The following is a 22,489-nucleotide window of genomic DNA, read 5'->3' as shown; positions in this document are numbered from 1 at the left end:
GTGAAAACAAATTATAAAGTTCTTCTGCCAGTTACATTCAGTTTGGAGATGCCCTTTCGTGGACTAACAGCTAAAAGGCAAGTAATCAATGCCCCTGTGGTGTAGTGGCTCCATCCTCCTAGGCTGGGATTCACTTTCCATCGACTGCACCTCGTAACTGTGATTTGTTATTGCAGGAAAGACAAGGAGAGTGTATTTTGTTTCCCCGAACCTCTTATACTTCGTGCAAAAAAAAAGAGATGTTATTTACGAGAGGAAACGTATCACTTTTTTTTTTTTTTTAAGGACACGGAACAGAGAATGCAGAGGCCTCCCAGGATATCTTGTTCTTCCTATAAATCAGAATCTGAATTACAAGCGTGAATCATAACTTTTTTTTATTCGAACCCCCCCCCCACCCGACCAACAGGTGGAGCCACAGTCACACGCGTTACGGCATTAGCGGTAATTGTTGTGGCAGCGGTGGTAATTACGGTGTCAATGGGGGTTGCAAAAACGTTTTAAACCAATCATTGCAAACTACCGATAATTTGTTTTATGTGGTGTGTATTTGCGAGAGGACGATGTGGTGTTTATGGTCTCCTAGCCATACATGTTTATCCCACTGGCTTTTAATTCATGCAAGTATATGTATTCAGTGTTTATTCATACATACCTGTATTAAATGAAGTATGTATATCAGAATAAATACAAATGTGTGCCATTTCTTTCAGTTCATATCGACCTCAAGGTTAAGAAAATTAACTGCATTGGTCTCTTTTTGCTCATGGTATCTTTTAAAAGACCATTTCCGGTCGTCCGCAATCTTATCATCCAGCAGCAGGGGGCGCCACCACTGTCACACGCTGCCTGCATTGCATTATACCAGGAGTGAACAATTATTTTGTCTGGTGGGTTGCTGCCAGAATTTTGCGAAATTACCGGACCAGGTGCCTAAAATAGATGACAACTGTCAAATCTAGACATGCTTTGTGTTCGTATTTAGTTGACTTCACCAAAGCAAAGAATAAAAAAATCATTGAGCAAAGTGTTATGATGAATATAACATACAGTTAATATATAATATCTTTAATACTGTTAAGTAATATCAGAATGGGAGATCTGAATAAGATATGACGTTGGGATCTCTCTTGCTTGTATGGTCTCTCATCTCTCATGCACTGTACAAACTCACCTGCAATGCATCCAATATCAGGCCTTTTTTAGTTTGACGCAGACACCACATGTACGAGTAAAGTTGGCCACATAAGAACCTGGAACACTGTCTGTAAGAAACAGAGATCTAGCTACAATCTCCAACGCTCAGGCATTACAGTCACTTGGTCACTGCAACTGATATTTCACAAGGCCAATTTTCATCGTCAGTGCTACCACCAAAATATGTGAATACGTCAAGGTAGTCATGTGCACCAAATGCCAGACCTCTGCTGCACACTGAGGCTGTCCCAGGCTTATATGTGGCCACCTCCTCACTAGGTCCCCAAACACATTACACTGTACAGTACCTCTCCTACTTACCTGTCGCTGCTACACAACGTAAGGTATTGTATGTAATGTATGTAACGATTGCTCATTTATAATTTTGCCCTCACTCTTACACCTATCAGATATTTCACAAACAAACTACAGCAAATGAAACAAACGCACTCGGGAGCCTAATGCTAATCACCCGCCAAAATATGTTGTTGGCTTAGGTACAAGCTACCTCCAAACCAGTTTTGAAGAAAATTCGCAAAAACTCTACGAGATTCAGTCACTATGTTTCGCAAAAGCCAATTCATATTAAAAAGTACATGGTGGCTGGCATTCTGTCGCCTTTACACAAAAATCCTCACCAATATTACTATGCTTCTGCACAATCACATAGTTGCTATTTCCTGAATTTCTGGTGAAAATTCGTCCCCAACTATTCGATATATTATGAGAGCACACACACACACACACACACACACACACACACACATACAGAGAAAAATATATCGCCTCGCCTCGCTAATGACAGACGATGAAAATCAAGTGAAAAATTAAATAAAAAAGAAATACTCTGGAAGAAAAAGTAGGCCCCTAAGACTTGTCCATCACTGGTGCTAGTGAGAACAATTGTCAAAGCAACACACTAAATATCTGTGCTATTCCCCTTGGTTTAAATACTAGTGTTTGGGGGAAAAAAATAGAGCAATAAGCTACACCGTCAGAAATATTTGAATAACATAAGTTAGGTTGGTATAGATTGTGAATGATTTATACGATGATGGAAATATAAGAAGATAATAATTCCTGTCCTAATTTAAGCCATTTGCTTTTGATGATACTATAAATCACAGAGAACTCCCATTATGCGTATCGTAAAATTTTAAAGCCAGGCATGAAAACACGGATGGGGTCAGTTTCTTCCAAGGTTTTATTTAACAAGTCAGGTGACACGTATATGCTTACCTTTTATAACACGTAATTATCTCTTCTACTTGTAGGGACGCCGCTTGTGTGGGAGCTGACTAGAGCGACACACTGAACTCTTACACTAATGGTTGCATCGGGGTTGAGTTTATATGGTGAGAGAGAGAGAGAGAGAGAGAGAGAGAGAGAGAGAGAGAGAGAGAGAGAGAGAGAGAGAGAGAGAGAGTTGTGACAAACTTTAAAAAATTCAGATGGAAACGGAGATAACATGTGAAGAAAAAAATGCTGATAGAAAAAAACTAGCTTAATTTAATAGGAGTAAGAGTAATTCATAATAAGGAAAAGCTCCACATAGAAAATCATATTAAAAAAAAAAAGTTTGAACTAAAGCAATTTGGTACAATTGTATTTTAGGAGCATCACCAGAAGAGCTTTCCAAATTTCCAAAGGAGTTCATTATATTTCCTGACGTATTCCTACATTTTTCAACTTCATCAGTGCGATAGAGAGATTCTGTCCTAATGTTATCAATTATCCACCGACGAAACTGGACGGAGGTTATGAGTTCACCCGTGTCTCTTTGTGTACAAGAAATCTAAAAAAAGTAGTCACCGGATTATGATGAAATTTGGTGAATAGGTCGGTACTGGGTATAGGAAGTCTTTATCATATTTTAATAAGCCATAAATTGTACTGACGTTGGCGGAGGTATGCCCTCTGTGAATAATACAACAGCGCAGACTAAGACCGTAAAATTAACTGACTATGTGAGACAGTAAAGAGTAGTTGTCACGAAGGAAAAAGTAATTGCAAGAGTAAATCATGAATTTCATTGTCGCTGGCAGACATAAGCGCTTTGTGATTGTTTTCTAGTTATTTTTCTGATTAATTTGCAGTTTCTTTCCCGTGCATTTCAACAAAGGACCTTGGTATGATAACTAAGAAGTTCTACTAAAACTCTTCGGGGGCTTACTTCTTAATCGGCTTACTGAATTATGAATAGGTCGTCATGCTGTGGCTGGGTCTGGGTAGGGTTTAGGTCTATTCTTTATTTTAATTGTATTCCTGTAGGGACGACCACACCATTACGAGAAAGAAAATGGGAGAAATGGAGTTCCCCCGAGCTAAGCCCTGTATTGGACTATATAGCCCCGCTAGGGTTACAGGAGCGAGCTACCACTTCCGGCACGGCAGCCCGGGCGAGGCTCGAACTCGCAATCTCCCGATTACGAGTCCGGCGCGCTGCCACTGTGCTACCGCGCCCCCCTATTATGAGAAAGAACGTGGAAAAATACTGGACAGTCGTTATTACTGTTTTCCCACTGTAGTAAAATATTAAGATAACTGCAATTTTAATAACGATGAAATATAAAATAGCCTGAACCTTAAAGAAAATTAAATGAAAAGCTGCTTCTCGTGATGTCTATGAATAAAGCATATCAAGGATTTATTGAATTGAATAATGTTCAGTATAATACACACTATAGCATAAAGAAAGTACTGACGAAAAGAAGTGGAGCAACAGAGGGAAAGAAGTGTAGTGATAAAAGAATGAAAGCAGTGAAGATGCATGCAAGGAATTTATATTAAAGATTCATGACCAGGAAGACAGAGAAAGCAGAGATGGATGGAAGGGAGAACATTCCTTTTCTTCACTCACAATATTAGCACGGAGAGAAATGGTATGATGTTTAATGAATTCGTAAGATTTCTTCATACACAATTCATGTATACTGACCATTTAGTTGTTCATAGTTTTTCCTATTTTGATGTAGCCACATACTAAATATGGCTGTGGATCTGTAACACATGACTATTGTAGTGGGATGTTTCATTATAGCTATTATTTCTCCACTTGCATTTTCTTTCCAGGTTTTGTCTTTTTTCCTGTCATCTTTATTTTCCGTACAGTATTCCGTGCAGCTGGACATGCCCTCCTCGCCTGTATCGAGGTGGAATAAAATGGTAAAGCAAAACTTTAGCAGCAGGAACGCACAGTGTTTGGGGGAGGCGGTGGCTCAATCGGTAGAGAGGTGGTCTGCAGTCCTAGCGGACCCAGGTTCGAATCCCGGCTGGGGCAGGGAACAGTTTAAGGATTTGAATTTCATTAAATCAGGCTTTACTGATCTGCCAGAAGACCCGCCGACATGTCGTAAAAATACCCCCGCTAATACCAATACACAAGTTCTGTATGAGACAGCCCTAGCATGTATTCAATATGGACGGTGGGTGTTAGCGCCGAAGTGGTGACATGTAGGGGTGTATGGTATGTAGGAGGACTGCTGGGCCTTGATAGCAGGCTGTGAAGCCTATGCCCAGAGTCGGACACATAAAAAAAAAAAATACTCGTATGTGCTAGGCGTATTATTTACATGGGTTAAAAGGGACACTTTTTCTATAAATTAATATGTACATAAATAATGAGTGTTACCGATATTCTATAAGCCTGTGATTTTTACGACCTACCTTTGTACAAGGGAAGGGGAAAGGGAAGGGGAGAGGATTCTGGGTGCTCAGTGTGAGGGTTTATGAGGGTCAATAGGAGGGTCTGGGGACGCCCTCACCCGCAGGTCAGTGGGTGAGGGGCAGTGTGGCGGGGAGGGTGAGGGTGAAGCGGGCAGCAGGGCGGGCATCGGTCGCATGATGTCACTGAGGGGGGACGGGTCGTCCTCGGGGTCCCTAGACACAGGTGACCCTAGGCGAGTGTCCAGAGGGTGCATGCGGCCATCCAGCTTCCCGTGGTCGCTTTTCCCAAGGTCAGGTCGATCTAACGCGGAGTCTACCCGCAGTCCAGGGCGTACTGCCTCGGGTCTTAGGGCATCACGTAGTGGGTCTGATGCCATGTGAGGCAGCAGGGGCAGGCCGGGTGGGTAAAGGCGGTAGGCCAATGGCTTCTGTAGTGCAGCGGCGGCCGCGGCCTGCCTGTAATACAAATCTACAGATGCAGCTGCTGGTCCTAATGCCGCGGCTGCTGCAGCGGCGGCAGCTGCTGTGGAAGGTTGGGGAGGGTAGGGCCAGCCGTAAGAGGGGCCATACAGCCGCTGCAGGGCGGCATAATTCCCGGCTTCCGCCAGCAACTCCAGCCCTACTGCAGTCTGGCGCTTCCACTTGGTTCTGCCGGAGAGAAAAATTATTCAGTCAGGCGGAACAACGACATTCGTCCCGTCTATATCTACTTCCTCCTATCCACACCTGTTTACTGTGCCTCTCCACCACACTCAAGGCATGCAGTACACTTATGGTCCTCTCTCCATGTCCCATTCTCGTAAAATCCGCAAACAACACCAAATGCATAAACATTTCTTATCTTGTTTAACATTTTATTCCTAATATCTGTGGGAGAAATAAACTTTAAGCAGCTAAACTCACTTCATCTAGCCAGTGCTTCAGCTTGTGACCTTGAACATAAAAACTGATCGGACCATCACCAAACAACGTGCAGCATGAAAAAGAAAAGATGTGTGTGTCTGCAATAAACTATTCTGGCATGCGTCAAGAAGTAACGGGATCACTACTAGTTACACAATATTCTTGAAATTTATTAACACGACGGCGTACTTTACATGTGACTGGCCTCCGCCTAGGACTGGAAGCAATCTCCGTTAACATCTTCACTTCGATTATGCAATGAGAACATCTTCATAAAGGCATGCCAAATGACCCCTGTCTTGTATTCTGGCTACGGTTAGACGATTTTATTCAGATTACGAAATACTTTTCTAAATGAAAGACTTAACTGCATCTAACGGAACCCATCTTATTGAACTACTGTACAATGTTTCAGTTGGCTACGTAAATTATTACAAAGCTAATTTTTAAATATCGCGTCAACATTCACTCCCAAATGTTCCACATTCATACAGGTTGGGCGACTGGAAGAGCAGCTCTTTTATACATATTTTTTTTAGAGATTCGAGACAGAAAGTTTAGCTCATCCTCTGTTGTAGGAGATACAGAGGTGTTTGAGGCGCAACCACAGTGCTGGGCGGTGAGGTTGTTTCCAACTATACCAGTGTGAAGGCGTTGCCAGCCTCTTATTCCCTTCTCTTGTAGTCGGGCACAGAATACTTGGGTACACATGCATTCATTTTTCCCCTGTCCCTATACTGTATATTGCGATTCCTAATAAACTGTGCACACTTGAATACACTTCATTTACCTGGTACACTGAAGTCTAATGAATACCTGTATTCCGAGTTTAGCTACATATAAGAGTTTAACACATCGATACTAAAATAATTAGACAAAAAACATTAATATTACTGCTTTTGTCGTTGTTGCCGTCCTTTGTAAGGTACGTGAAGCTTTATGAAAAACGAAATATCAGAAAATTATTGGACACTTTACACAAAAACCTACACTGCCTTTCAGCAAAATCATTCGTGTAGTGCATTCATGCCCAACGTAACACACTCAGTATCATTTCAGTTGAGTATATTTGTCACAAGCTAAGGTGCATTGTGGATGGTACTTCAAAATGTTAAGGAAATTGTTTGGGGTAATTTGTATCTTCTTTACAAATGGAATATATACACCTTTGTAATAATTTTTACAACAATGCCGATGGGGAGGCCAAAAGATAAAAGCAATTACTCTCATATTTCTAAGAGCAGTGTGCTAATTATGAAATCAGGTGAGAAAAAATGGTTAATTACCTATCATATCATGTACTAAAATACGACGCTTATGCTTTTCTCACGCACCGTCTGTTCTGGTACCAGGTCTTGACTTGGGTGTCGGTCAGGTTGAGCTTGGCCGCCAGCTCCATGCGGTCCTGCACACTCAGATACTTTTGCCTCTCGAAACTCTTCTCCAACGTCTGCAGCTGATGATCCGTGAACGCCGTCCGCGCCTTGCGTTGCTTTTTGGAGACATGTGATAGGTCGTTACCTGGGGACAAATTAGGGTTATTGCTGTGATGTAATGAAAGTCTGGTTACAAATTTTAATGCCCTCCGAAGGAAGAGCACAAAACTTTTTTGTAAAACTTACATACCCAGGATATCATCTGGTTGCCGCCAGACGAATTTATTCAACAGGAAGTAACCCCTGGCCGGTTAGGGATTAAGACTATGTGCCGTACAGTCTCATTTTCCTAAAAGATAGAAAAGAATAAAAAAAGGGAAGAATCACCAGAGCAATAATGGGCAAGTTTCTACATAAACCGCTACGAAGACTATAAAGCTGACAAACTCATGATTCAAAAACCATATCATGCAGGTGTACTATATCAGTGACCATCTTAAATATATATATATATATATATATATATATATATATATATATATATATATATATATATATATATATATATATATATATGTGTGTGTGTGTGTGTGTGTGTGTGTGTGTGTGTGTGTGTGTGTGTGGTCGGAAAGTTAGAAAAGTGGTTTGCCGTCTGATTAATACAAATTTAATATATCTGCAGTATGCTACAACAGATTTACTGATCTTTTACATTACCAACCTCCGTTTCATAAAGACATTCCCACTAATTACATGACACCCGACCTGGATGAGAGTCCTGGCATGTATTCAGAGTTCAAAGTGTGTACTGACGCCCAAGTGAAAAGGTGTAAAGGTGTGTGGCGCGTAGAACTAAATGCTCAGCCACCAAAAACGAACTGTCAAGTCTAGGCCCACATTTTGATACACACAAAGTAAATGAATGAAGAAATATATTTTTTAAAATGTTCGTTTCTTTTTCGATCTGTAACTCGAATATCTTTAGCAATATCGTCGATGTCTGAAGAGATCCTATTAATATAATGAACTTTCAAACTCAATATTTGTATGAAATTGTATGTGTGTTGAATTGCTTTAAGACTTATATCCAACAAAAATCCAAAGCACACTAAGTGTGCGCCTTGCATACTGTTACTAAAATTATAGCCAAAGGTAAAGCACAGTTAATTTCTGTCTCTGTCAAACGTGTGGCCTACCACTTTCCGTTTGCATATTCCTGTGGTGGCCAGCAGTTCTTAGAAATTGAAGCTACTAAACGCAGGGAATTTTTTTATCACTAATTTCCTCATTCTCAGGATATATCGAAAGGTACATTCATTATTCAGTACTGCTAGGTTCTGTCTGCATCAGCATCCAAAGATTCCTCTTGATTTCAAAATATTCATCAGGAAAAGTTTATCCCATTTATAATCATATAACATTGTTCCAAATACCACCGCTTCGGACACATGTCATACGCCAAAGAAAGTATTACATAACACCACTGCACGCATTCAAAATACAATTTTTACAAAATACTTTACAATATACATTCAAATACCGCTGGACTCTGAGAAATACTACTACTATTATCGACGCCAAGGCGTTGCTATTGTGACTGAATCAGTTATTGATGTATGTATGTATGTAGCAATATATGCCTACATGTTAACGAAATATTTCATCACTGCCGCATTCAGTCTGAATTATATTTGATACATTGACTGAGTATGGACCTGGGAAGAAGTGATTCGATATTGGTGCAGATCAGTCAAAAACCTACGGTCATAGGTCAGACGGGACGTAGTGCAGCTATGCTGTCTGACCACCGTCTCTGTCTATCCTTCTGATTAAGACAGTAATTCATAGATACCATCTCATCACACCAACAGTATGATAACATTTCCATTGGTCGTTTTAAACCAGACCCACCTCATTCAGAGCACTCTGAATATGTTCCTTCACCTCATGCAAAATAGAGTAAGGTGTCAGTCTGTATAAGAGTCCAGTTGTAACAGATGGATAGACAGGCAGATAGCTGAATAGATAGATAGGCAGACATACACAGATATTCTTGTCAGTCCGATTTTTTAAAGATGTCGCTTTTATATACAGACATTAAATTTTTCAGGAATTTATACAACCTTTAGATATTTTTCCTTATGAAACGATTTGAACCGTTTGTCATTTAAACGAACATGAGTACCTCCTGGCTGTCCCTGCTGCCGCATCATCTCAGTATTGTGTCAGGCAACTCGAGTTCCACAGGCTGTAATTTCTTTTTTCACTTTAAAAAAAAAATAGGTTGCATTCACCGTAGCCGTTAGTGAAATACATTTCATAAAGCATGTACTGTGTATATTAAAAGTAAAAATATTATATATATATATATATATATATATATATATATATATATATATATATATATATATATATATATAATATCCTGTTACCCTGTACAGATGAATGTACGCAGGCGTAAGCAGTGTGAAGTTTGTCCTAAAAAGTGAAGCACTGTTGTTGTTATTGCTGTTGCAACCCCTGGCTCTTCTGAATGTGAACCCAGTGGCCCTCAGGAAACCAGTCACTTCCAGAAGTCGCTCCCAAAGATCTATTTGATTAAATAAGGATTCTCTGTACTATAGTTGCGTGGTTCATGAGGTGAGTAAGTGTGTTGTTGTTTGGGGAGCTGCATTAAAGTGTGAGTATACTGGATTGTTAGTGAGCTGTATGCTAGAGCAAGGAAGTACGATGGCCAAATCTCAGATTGGCTAGGTGTACTTGTGTCTCTCTAGATAGGGTAGGTGGGTGTTTGGAAGTAGTTCATGAAAGATGCTATTTGGCTGAAGATTCAGGATGGTTGTGGTGACTGTGTATTTATGTATGTTTTGTGAAGTGAGGTGTTAGGTGGAGGAGGAGGGATGTTAGACACTGTAGCGTTGGGTGGGTGATCATCTTTTGTTTCTTTGAATAGGGGAGTTACAAGAGCTGAAGAGATGAACTGTGAGCCTCGCTTACTCATATCACCCTTAACTGGAAGTAATTTTGTTTCTTAATGTAGGTGATATGTACTGTATATGTGGTCTTAATGCCCACTGATAATATTCTCAAGGTTTTGATTCATGCCATTTTGAAGGTTATCCATTTTTGTGTGTGTTAAGACCCTGGCCCAGCTTAGGTCTGCGTAATTTGTTTTTGTTTTAGTGGATTCTTATAGACTGATTTTGGAGATTCTTTCTACTGTCCGAAGGTAGTGCCTGAAGTACTGTAAGGCAGGTGGTGTGCAGAGAGTTAAGAACCTTGTAGAGGCTGAAGGGGATCCTAGTGCACCCAACACCCCAGCAGGCTAAGACTTCGAGAGTTAAAATCTAGCTTATACAATTTAGCTCCGTGAAACATTTTTGAACTTTATATAGTGCACAGGAATTTAAGTTGTCTTTAAATACTGAGGAACATATCAACACCACATATCACATGAATTTTGCAACTGAATGACATAATCGTTTTTATCACGTGTCTGGCTCAGAATACAGACATTATAATCCGTTTCCTGGGACATGATGGTTACTGATATAAATGTTACCGTGTGTGTGTGTGTGTGTGTGTGTGTGTGTGTGTGTGTGTGTGTGTGTGTGTGTGTGTGTGTGTGTGTGTGTGTGTGTGTGTGTGTGTGTGTGTGATGCAGAACTGTATGCTCGTCCCGCCCCGGTGCTCACCCCTTCTAAACCTCAGCACCACCACACCACACCCCCGTATCCTTACTACACTACACCACATCATATTACCCACACCACACTGCACCACAATACTGTATTCCTACCACATCACACAACACCACACCACAACACAACACACCACTACATACCTCTGTATTCTTACCACACCACGCAACACAACACCAGACAACACCCTTATATCCTTACCACACCACGCAACACAACACCAGACAACACCCTTATATCCTTACCACACCACACCACACCGCACAACTCAACACCATTGTATCTTTTCCACACCACATCACACAACACCATACCATACCATATCACACAACACGACCGTATCCTTACCATACCACAACATTCCACGCCGAGCCACTATGAGAGTTTGGTGAAATGGAGTTTGTGGTGGTGGTGGTGGTGGTGGTGTGTGTGTGTGTGTGTGTGTGTGTGTGTGTGTGTGTGTGTGTGTGTGTGTGTGTGTGTGTGTGTGTGTGTGTGTGTGTGTGTGTGTGTGTGTGTGTGTGTGTGTGTGTGTGTGTGTGTGTGTGTGTGTGTGTGTGTGTGTGTGTGTGTGTGTGTGTGTGTGTGTGTGTGTGTGTGTGTGTTGGTGAGGATGTGGTGGTGTTGCTGAGTGATATGTGAGTGTATATGCCTTGGGTGTTGCTTGGCTATGACAGGGGTGCTTGGGCAGAGCTGGAGCGTGACAGGATGCAGTCTTGTTGAAGGGTGTGGCTGGGAATCCGTCGCGGTTTGGATGGTGGTGGTGATAATGTTATGATGATGATGTTGCTTTGGAAGAATTTGGCTCATTACTACAAGGGGCCTCTCTTAAGTTGAATTAAATCATAAGGCGGTAGCAAAAATGAAGTGAATATGATCTCACTGTACTTCACAAGTCATGGAAGATGTATGTAAAAGTTTGACTGTGAGTGATATCCCCAATGCTGAACAAAATCGTCTGGATATACCTAAAGTAACATGGAAACGATGTCGCAGTTCAGGAAGGGGTTACGGATGATGTGGTATGAATGGTGCGTACCCTGGTATTGTGGTATGATCTCAGACTGAAGGGAATATTTTGTTGTGGCTGGTATATACTAGAAGTGTTGCTGGACAAAGTGGTGTAATGGTGTGCTGTGGTGAGGATACAGTCATGATGGTGTGATAAGGTAGGAATGCAGTGGTTTTAGCGTGACTCTGTAAGGAAACAGTAATATAGATGCGGTGTTGTAAGGATATGGTGTTGGTGTGGTGTAGTTACGATACAGTGATGGTGATAAGGTGTGGATGTACTTGTGTCATGTGATGTTGTGGTAAGGATACAGCGCAAAGGAAAGAAAACAGCAACAGATTCAAATGTCCTTTCGAAATTAATTATGGAACCTAATTCTACAGACTGAAGATGAGGAGTGTAGTGTGGTGTGAAGTGGTTTGCTAAGGATAGAATGATGTGGTGCGGGTTGGTATGTTGTAGAATGGATTGGTAAAATATCCTCAACACCACTATACCCTCAGTACCACCCCACCTTCAACACCATCCCACCCTCAGCACTACCACACCCTCAGCACCACCACACCCTCAGCACCGCCCCACCCTCAGCACCACCCCACCCTCAGCACCACCACACCCTCAGCACCACCCCACCATGAACACCGCAGAACTACGTAACACTGACACAGCACCGTTACGTCTTGAGTCTCACTACTCAAACGTCAACTTCACCCCATCAGCCTCGCAATAGCATAGGGCACCTCACACACACACACACACACACACACACACACACACACACACACACACACACACACACACACACACACACACGCTCTGCACCCCACCAGTAATTCCAAAAACCACAGGAAGCTTAATCCAGTCTGTACGAGGGTGTTAAATTTTAGTATAATTATGGTACCAGCGGACATTTTATTTTTTTTCCAGCTCTGGAGAATTCACGACGTGGACATGTCAAATATGGCAGTCATTAATCCCTTGACCGTAAGATGTCTCCCATAGGCTAATTAAGATTGTCTGAACATAACAACAGTAATAACAAATAAAATAAACATGCCGAAGCTTCAAGGTCCTTCGGTATGGCGTAGTATGGTGAGAGAATTATGTGGTGTGGGAGAGTGAGTCTGTGTTGTGTGATGTGAGAGGATGTGGCATGGAATGTTGTGTGGTGGCAAAGTGTAGTGTGGGAGGGTGATTTTGTGGGATGTGGTGTGGCTTCGCTCATGTTTATTAAATTCTAGGTTTCCAAAAGTCGCTAGTGAGAAACGGACAGGGTCGTTCCTAAAACTGTCCCCACATCAAATAAACTGAAAATGACGTCACCGTAGAGCAGAAGTTAACGCATTTCCTCGCGTGTTGGAGGCTGAATGGATGAGACACTGCTCTCGTGATGGGTGGGATGAATTATGTCATGCTTCAGCTCTCCTGTAACTCACCTTCATTAGAGGGAGTGGTGAGGAGGGAATGACGAGAGGTTGATGAAGGAGAGTGAAGAAACAGGGTAGTGGAGGAAGGATCAGGAGAGAGGGTGGTAAAGGAGAAAGGGTAGTGGAGAGGGGATGATAGCGATGAACAAGGAACCAAAAGAGAGGATGCTGAGGAGAAGGGGGATGGAAGGAAAGAGAGAGAGGGTAGAGGAGGGAGGGCTGTTATTATTGCTTTACCCCTGTTTTGGTAACTGCTTCTGCGGGTATAATACAGTACATACACCGTGTAAGGGCTGGCACCCCTTGGCAGACAGCGCCTCATCATAGTAGGGCGAGAGTCATTCCCACGGCGAGGTGAAGAGAATATTGGGAAGACTGGCTCCCGTGTGAAGGCCAATGCAGCACGTAGGGTACACAATGCCACCATGCGTAGGCTCCTCTTCAGCGCCGAGGAGAGAAGGATGATAAGGAAAAATAGTGGCTGAATGGAAGTTAGAAAAGAGGGTGAAAAAAAAAAAAAAGGTGGCAGAGAGTGAAAAGAACGGGTGGTGAGGGAAGAGGGAAGAGGAAGGAAGGGTAGTGGCGGGAGAGTAGAGAAAGTGTGATGGAGAAGGAAAAGAAAAAGGATAAGCGGGGAGGAAGAGAACGAGAATGGTGTTGGGGGAATGATGGGAGAGAGAGAGAGAGAGAGAGAGAGAGAGAGAGAGAGAGAGAGAGAGAGAGAGAGAGAGAGAGAGAGAGAGAAAGAGGAAGAGGGGGTGGAGGAGGAAAGAGGGGTGGTGAAGTAAGAAATGGAGTATGAGAGTAGTGGAGGGGAGAGATGAGTGACAGCTGTGAAGGGGAAGTAAGAAAGGAGTGTGGAGGGGAATGGGGAGAGAAAATCGTGAAGGAGAAAAAGGAGAGTTAGTGGTGAAAGGAAAGTTGTGGATGGGAAGTGAGGAGAAAGAGTGTGTGGAGGAGGAGGAGAGGGACAGTGGTGGTGAATGGGGAAAGAGGAGAAAGAGTGTTGAATGAGAAGAAAGGAGAGGTAGAGTGTGGAGGGGAGAGAGGAGGAGAAGCGTGCTGGAGGAGAGGAGAGAAGAGGAGAGTAATGGCGAGAGGAAAGGGAGGCTGGTGGATGGGTAGAAAGAAAGAGGAGAGGGGTACTAGGGACAAATATGGTGAGCTACATTCGTGGGATGAGTATAGCTTAGTATGAGGCATTTCACGAGGCTTCTCCTGAAAACTGACTCTGACGGGCCAAACTCACGAATCAGAAGATAAATTATATATATTGGGAAGCTCTATTTACTCCATTCTCTTATATACTGTATTTTAACCTTTCAGTTTTTTGAAGAATGTCATTTATTCTTGCAACCCCCAGGCGACTTTCTTCAACATACGAGCGCTCCCGAAGTGAAAAAACTGATGAATAAATTATCAAATCCCTCCTATTTGAAGTTTCACCCAAATAGCGTAAAATTATCTGGTGGTGAAAATAATAAAATAATTAAGACGTCCTTCTGTTGAAGTAGTAAAAGCTAAGCAATGAGTGAATAATAAACACTAACTGCCACATCATCACTTTTGTCCCCACTATCGACCATTAACCTCACAGCATTCAGAAAGATGGACTAATGAAATTCTATTACACAAAGATTCCAGTGGTTAAAATATCAGATTGTGCCTGGAGTACTACAAGTTTGGTTAGCGCGACACAAGTATACTGTTAAAGTTTATTAAATACAAAAGAAGTGTATAACATCTACTTTTCTTCAAAGAGAGGATGAACTAGCAAAAACAAATATCCCAAGTAAACAGACATGGAATATCTCACATGATGAAGGCAGGTTTTGGTTCTGCATAAATATTTCGTAATTGGTAGTACCGTAACTGGCTTTTGTTCTCTGTACTGGCAGTTAAAGGATTATTTTTTAATTATCCTGCTTGATGATGCGTACCTTCTTTATTTATTACTGAATCTCTCAATAATTCTTTACATCGATATTACTATCAGCAAATATCTGTTCCATAGTAAATATAACCTTTTTTTTTTTTTTTGTTATTTAATAATACTTCGAAAACTCACTAAAAGGTGAAAGTGAACTGAGTTCACACAGTGAGTCTAGGATTACAGGCGACTGCTCATCACAACGGGCGGCACATGAGAAACTTAACTAGAACTACTGTTAATATCTGGGATAGTTCACATACAGATAGACAGACAGATAGATATAGACAAAACTTATTGATCCAAAGCTTGGATGGGTATATACTCGTGTGTACTGTATATATATATATATATATATATATATATATATATATATATATATATATATTTATCAATAGTTGGATTCGTAATAGGCAAATAGACAGATGGAAAGAGATATATAGCTATATAGAAATGTGTGTGTGTGTGTGTGTGTGTGTGTGTGTGTGTGTGTGTGTGTGTGTGTGTGTGTGTGATCATTTGTATCATTAGTATGTGGCTTAGTTTTTCTATACATGAGGCAAGGTATACATACATTGTTTTTACCCTATAACCCAATATATAACTCCCTTGCTACTCGGCTAATTCGTGTGGCCATTTAAATCCTCTATAGCTTTGAGCAAAATCAAGCGGGCTGTGAGAGATACATGGTTATCCTGATTACAAGCCTCTTTAACCCCGACTATTTTCCTCTTTACCTCCCTGTGCAACCAGCAATCATTTTAATCGCATCATCCTTCTCTTACCTCACGCTGACAGAATCGCAGCAGGCATGAATTTAGTAAATGCTAATGAATATTATTTTATACGGAGCTGCTTCTTTACATCGGATCGCTACTCTTCCTAAACGTAAATGCAGCTAAATCAGCACAGCTACTTACGCAGCCTCTCATTATCATCACCGCTTTCCCATGCCAATTGATTTTTTTTTTCTTTGTGCTCGGCTCGTTCAGTCCGGTTATGTATTATTCGTTTTCTTTATACTTGCTCCTAAGGACTATAGTCAGCTTAAGAGGGACTGGGTTAATGAAGGCTGTATCTAAAACCTCCTTCTTAGGCAGTCTCCCCTAAACTGAAAAAAATCGTCAGAGGATCAAGAAAATACTAAATAAATAAATAAATATCACCGGATTCAAGGCATCAGCTTCACATACAATCAGATGTCATGAGTCGCGTTAGGGAAAGGACGCAGAGGAAAAGAGAGGGCTGAGTGAGAGCCGCGATGAAAGACAACGGCGAGAGAAACATCGGGTTGGGATGGCCAGGTGTTCGTGACCATTACCGGGAGCATTACGGCATTAAGCGCTCGTTTCACGGAATAATTATCTTCGGGGCCGCCCAGCCTCGGTTTTGACACCCATTATTTCGAATATTTGGTCGCGTCCGTCACGAGGGCCGGGCTGGCGGGGATGATGTGCTGGTTTGGTGATGATTACACTGGCGGCTGATTGTCATGCATATTTATAGCGATTAGGCGTTTTATGGCAGGGTTTTGTTTTCTTACTGATACAGGAGTCAGTTTGATATCCGATATTTACTCAGTGTGAAACTCTTTTGTCCAAGACTATATCTAATTTTATTTCTTATTGTATATATATCTGCATGTTTCAGCCAATGAAACCATACACCACTGCTACATGGCATTCATTTCGTTAACCCGTCGCAGATATTGTCCTCAGTCGTTTTCTCCATTCCTATACGGTGTGCTTAAACATGTATTGTATCGTATGGAATCCTTCGCTAAAAACCATATTTCGGTAATGTAGTTTCATCTCAGCGTTACCTGCACCCAATTATAAGCCATTTCATGCACAGCTTATCCAGTTTTATCTCTCCACCAGAGACATAGGTACCAATATCGGAAACTCTTCAGTCTGACAACGTCATTTTTAACTTGTTCTGATATGTGCCCGACGATTTTATTAAGCTTTGGAGAGCATCCTTGTAGTGAAGGGGATAATGAAGGCAACCCCTCCAATTTGAAAAGTCTCCAAAGTTGAGCAGAATCATTTGTCGCTAGCGTTAGTGATAAATGTCATCGCAAGGAAGAGGCTATATCCTTTATGGGCGTCAATAGCACGTACGCCCTGCAGTCATCTCATCTGGGTGTAGTGTTTTACCGCCCTATTATAAAATGGAGAGGGCGAAAGAGTATCCAAACCCCGAATTCCCAATGCAGTGAAACACATCTGAATTTCAGCTGCGAATACCGTTAATGCCACGTTACAGATAACATTCAGAAAATGAGGAAGAGAAGCCGAAAACAGCTTGCTCTTAACAAAGATTTAACAAAGGTCTATCAGGAGTGGAATGCTCGCCTTCCTTTAGCGCTGTCCAAACGCTGCTGCCGTTACTTCTTAATATGTGAGGCAGTCTCATTTCCACGGCCCTGAAGCTAAGGACAACCTGAACACTACAATTAAACAAAATTTACCTTCTTACTGTATACCACTGGCGACAGTAACCAGTAATACCGACTTTTTTCATATTCTTGCTAACTTCGGCTAGAGGATGTAATTTTTAGTTTATTTCTTGCAGTTGTCAGGTGGTTATATTTAGCTTTGGAGACCCACTTGGTAAGGAGAGGATTATTGAAGACTATATATAACCTTTATAATTCCAAAAGTAACTCAGCTGAATAAAATCCTTAGGAGGAAGCATGCGTGAAATAGTAATTACGTCCTGTGGCCAATGGTAATAACCATGCTCTGTTCCTTGTGCTTCTGTAGAGAAGCAAATAATGTAACTGTCGCTTTCATAATGTAATATATGGCGAATCGTACTTACTATCTTCGCTATGGCGGCCTCCGTTATCGCCACACTGGTCGTCTTCCTTGCCAGCAAGTGCCTTGATGTCGCCGGAGGGAGGGATGGCCGCGGCGCCGCCATCGCCCTGCTCCTCTGTGGCTGGCAGTGGCGTCCGCTGTGCGAGGATGTCTGTGATCATAAACTTTGGCCGGTGGACGGGTGGCTCGGTGGTGTCACGGGCTGGGGGCGACGCTGACAAGGACACGCGGCCCTCACTGTGACCGTCATCTATGGGTCCCCCTCCGTCGCTGTGACTGGACCCGCCCGGCGATCCGCTGGGCACCGACACCCGCCCACACACTTCTACGGTCATCATGCACCACGCCCACGCCGCCCTCAGGCTCACTGGTAATTAACAGATCAGATTATGAGGTCCTCAGCGGTGCTAGTTTTTAAGTCATCAAATAAAGAGGCTGGTGAACACAAATAACACCAATGTCCCGCACCGCCACGACTGCCAATTGGGCTGGTATAACGAGACTTCCGCCCCTCGTGCCGTGCCGGTGTTTACGTCAATCACTGTGGATCAATGGGCAGGTGGTTGGCGACGTCCGCACTTACCGCACCTGTACGCGGGTGTGAGTTCGCCTCCCGGGCTTATGGTGCGAGCCCACAGACCCCAAGCACCGTCTCCGACTGTTGCCAGCTTGTGTCTGCTACTCCGCTCGCTCTTCTTGCTTCCTGCCGAATTTTCGATTTCCATTTACTTATAAGTCACTGGAGCTGAATTTAAAGCAATAACTTACAATAGTATGTGTTTATATATACAACCAAGTATATCATTCATGTGAAATCAGCCTCGTTAACCCTATCTTAACTTCTCGAACAGTGCGGATTATAAGCATGTCTGGCAGCTGATGGAAGGAATACGTGGGGGAGCCAGTGTTGCCCCGCCCAAAGTCCTCATTAGCCCCGCCCCGGCCCGCCCACCGTCCGGCCCCGCACCTCACACCCGACTTGAGGAATTTCAGGCGAGGTGAGAAGTACAAACATCCTCCTCCTCCACCTCTTCAGACTCGGTAAAATGTCTGTCGTTTTTAAAAAGACGCATAACCTACGTCACTCCGCCATCCCACCTCACCCTCTGCCTCAAGTTTTTAGTCAGGTGTGGAGGTTTTCAGCTTGAATGGTTTAAGAAGAAGGCTTTTTCTTTTCTTTCCTTTCTTTATCTCCAGTTATCATACAAATCGATGAATATATAACTGACTGACAAGAAAAGGAAAAGGCGATCTGACGGCCAACTTACATGTCATCCATCACAATTAGGCTTTTCTTATAGACAGGTGAGTAGATGGACAAAAGTACCACAAGGATCCCCAAAATAACTAGCCATAAACCTAAACTGGGTACTTCGGCATGCATAGGAAACGGAGTCATCACTGAAGCATGCATGTGAATCAGAACCGCAAGCCGTGTAAGAATAGATTGAGAGCAAGTGCTGGATATCAGACCAGCACGCCACGACTCTTGTTTTTACACGAGTATGAGGGAGGCAAGAACTTGTGAGGGAGTAAGTGGAGCTGCTGAAAAACGGAAAGCCATTTGCTCCGACAGAATAGGAAAATGATAGAGGAAAGGTTAGAACCGTTAGGAAACCACCATCATAAAACCTTCAAACACTTTGGTTATGAAAGACAGTTATAGTCTGTCTACAGAACTGTGGCGATTGCTGTTCCACTTTAAGTCTAGATTTTGAACCATGCAATAACAAACATTAGTTTCCAACAACTGAAGAACGTATAAATGAAAATATATTGGCAACATATACTTTGTCTCCTGCTCCTACCCCTTCATAAGTTCCCTGTCATCCTACCCACACAAACTATTCTCCCCATCTCCCTATATCACGTCAGGGATTTCAGGCTGGTATATCGTTACACATTTCCATCAGTCTCAACATAACCTTCGGTCCAGATGACGGGGTCTTCCTATCCTGAACTCTTTCTCCCTTGCCCCATTTCCCCATATCCAATAATATCCGTCTGCTTATCACTGACACTCCTTCATTTACACAAAACCATTATTTACACATTTTCCCATGTCCTTCTCTCGCACCGCATTCTCATCCTGTCACATCTATCTAAATGTTTGACGACATGAACCTCCCCTCAGGTTTTTGAAAACTCTCCCACAAATATACTGTAACTTTAAAGAGCATTGCATCTTGGTTTCTGTCATTATCAAGAAGTTTATTACCAAGCAATGAACACATTATCTCTGTTCCGCATTATTTTCACCGGAGCAAATGTAATAGTATGACGGCAAGACCTCTGCAGAGAGTAACTATGAAGCATAAGGAACAATTGCAAGGAAGAGTACAGCCATCAGCAGAACATGCATGGATAGCGGTATTTTGAACAGTTAATTGAATGACAGTGGAAAAGAAAATGGCAACACGCCAGCGAAGCGACAAACGGTAAGGAAGTAGCGGATGGAGCTAGCACGCGTAAGAACATCCATAACCTTAACAGTATAAAAAAACAAGGGGAGTACGCGAGTGAAGAAGCTCTCAAGTGGCAAGACATGAGTAGGAAGACACGCAGGCCCAGGCAAGGAGGCCGGCAGGCAGGCACGCGAGGAAGGGAACCCACGCAGAGATAAACACTCACCTGGCAAGCTACCTAAATCAAGATGAGGGGTGCTGTCCGAGGGTACGTCAAACAGTGGCCTTGCAGAAGCGGTCAGGAAAACGATAAGGGTAGATAAGTTATTTGAAGAAACTAAGGACCATATCCCTGGGGAAATTAGGGACTCAGCATGGTTTGATTGTCTGCCTTAATGACTCTTGTGAAATCGATAGACATTAACTTAACTCCCCTCCTCCTCCCTCCACTTTATTTTATTGAACTGAAAGACAACAGAGCAGAGTTCAGATTCGAATAAATGATGAACCGTGAAATATATGATTTGTTATGAGTCTAGCTCACTCGGTAATGAAGGACATATCAAGAGTGTGCTGCTCAAAAGGAGAAAGTTTTAATTTGAGGATATTATGGACTTACTTCTCAAATAAGAGGAAAATGATACATAGGAAATTCATTAATACGGTATTAAAATTTCCAATACCTTCACCCAAATCTGAGAGCTTCAAATACGTAGAGTATTCCGTTATTTCATCCGGCCGTGGTAATAGATCCTCAGCAAACAGTAGATAATCCTTTCTCTAAGGCTCAGTAATCCTCCTACTTGCAGCTGCTGGTGCATAAACCTCGTATCACCACTCAAGAGCTATATATAACCTACCACCCATAACGAATACATGCCAAGGCTGTCTCATTCAGGAATGGTATGACGTTATTTGAGGAGGTGTTCTTCAGTCATGTCGGTGGATCTGAAAAATCAGATAAGACGAGTATCACGAGGTTCATACCAATAATTTTTCCCGTGTCAATACAGGATTTATTTTTTTTAGCGGTCCATTAGTCATATTTTCTATTTTACTTTCTATATCTGCTTGAAACTTCCTCTCTGCGGTTATTGTTACAGGTACCTTGTTTTGAGACTGTTAACTATGAATCAACATTGTTGTTTTTACTGCTGAGATTATATTCTAGAGTACCAACATTGCCTTCATCTGGTCCATGAAGCACGGGAAATTACGAAGTCACCTGACACGCATAGGAAGTCTCTGCCTTTACGCTACTCCTCGACCATAGTTTTATAAGAGCTACAGTAATTATGCTCTGACCCTAGTTATTGTCAGGTACCTAGAACCTTCACCATCATTTTTTATATTTCTAAGCTTAATACAATCTCCTTGGGAAAGCAAGAATAAACTATACAATGTCATAGGAGTGAAGGTGTTAATTAGAGTCGCCAAGACTGCCTCGTGTAAGGTTAGGATGTTGAGGGTGTGGTCCCACAGTGTCCCAGGGAGAACGACGCTCCCACGGTGATAATGTGCTTCCTCCCGCGATAGGCTACCTACCCGCGCCCCTGGGAACCCTCCTGGACCCAGACTTTCCCACCGCAACCAAGATTCTCAGCTTCGGAATCAAACTGAGATCTGTAACGCATTTATAATATCCACAGCAGTTTAGTACTCAACCATGCAGTGCAGTTTGATGTCACTTATATTTAATTTGTTCCCTCTGATGATGTATTTTTGTTCCAATTTTGCTTGCATCGCATACCTTTATTTAGCTGAGCAAATCTGGTGTTAGTCAGCATAAAGTACCTCAATGTATCTAAATCAACAAAGGGGTGTGACGACAAAATTTTTAACCCTAGGATGTTCAGATTTCTCAGAGCAGAGCAATATCCTTTAGTGCTTGCCTCAGTACAATACCCACGTGAACCAGCATCAGTGAAAAGGGCTAAGGATATTAAATAGTCACCATTTTCATTTGCACAAACAGAACCTGCAACCACTATATCATACTAAGGGTTGAATTCAAAACGGGTTTGAATATTCCCTAAGGCCTCTTCCA

At 42.3% G+C, this 22,489-nt stretch overlaps 1 protein-coding gene across 1 annotated transcript; it reads right to left on the bottom strand.

Annotated features, from left to right (window-relative positions):
* Positions 1-4,910: 4,910 nt before the first annotated feature.
* On the bottom strand, positions 4,911-18,375 carry LOC145389688 (barH-like 1 homeobox protein). Its single transcript, XM_080264899.1, has 3 exons — positions 18,039-18,375; positions 7,101-7,287; positions 4,911-5,511 (listed from the first exon to the last, which is right to left on the bottom strand). The coding sequence occupies exons 1-3, from the start codon at positions 18,373-18,375 to the stop codon at positions 4,911-4,913; spliced, it is 1,125 nt and encodes a 374-aa protein (XP_080121025.1).
* Positions 18,376-22,489: the final 4,114 nt, after the last annotated feature.

This window comes from Coenobita brevimanus, chromosome 14, assembly GCF_032717465.1.
Source record: "Coenobita brevimanus isolate Jiangsu-jjx chromosome 14, ASM3271746v2, whole genome shotgun sequence".
NCBI classification, from domain to species: domain Eukaryota; kingdom Metazoa; phylum Arthropoda; class Malacostraca; order Decapoda; family Coenobitidae; genus Coenobita; species Coenobita brevimanus.
This window is presented reverse-complemented; position numbering and strand designations above follow the sequence as displayed.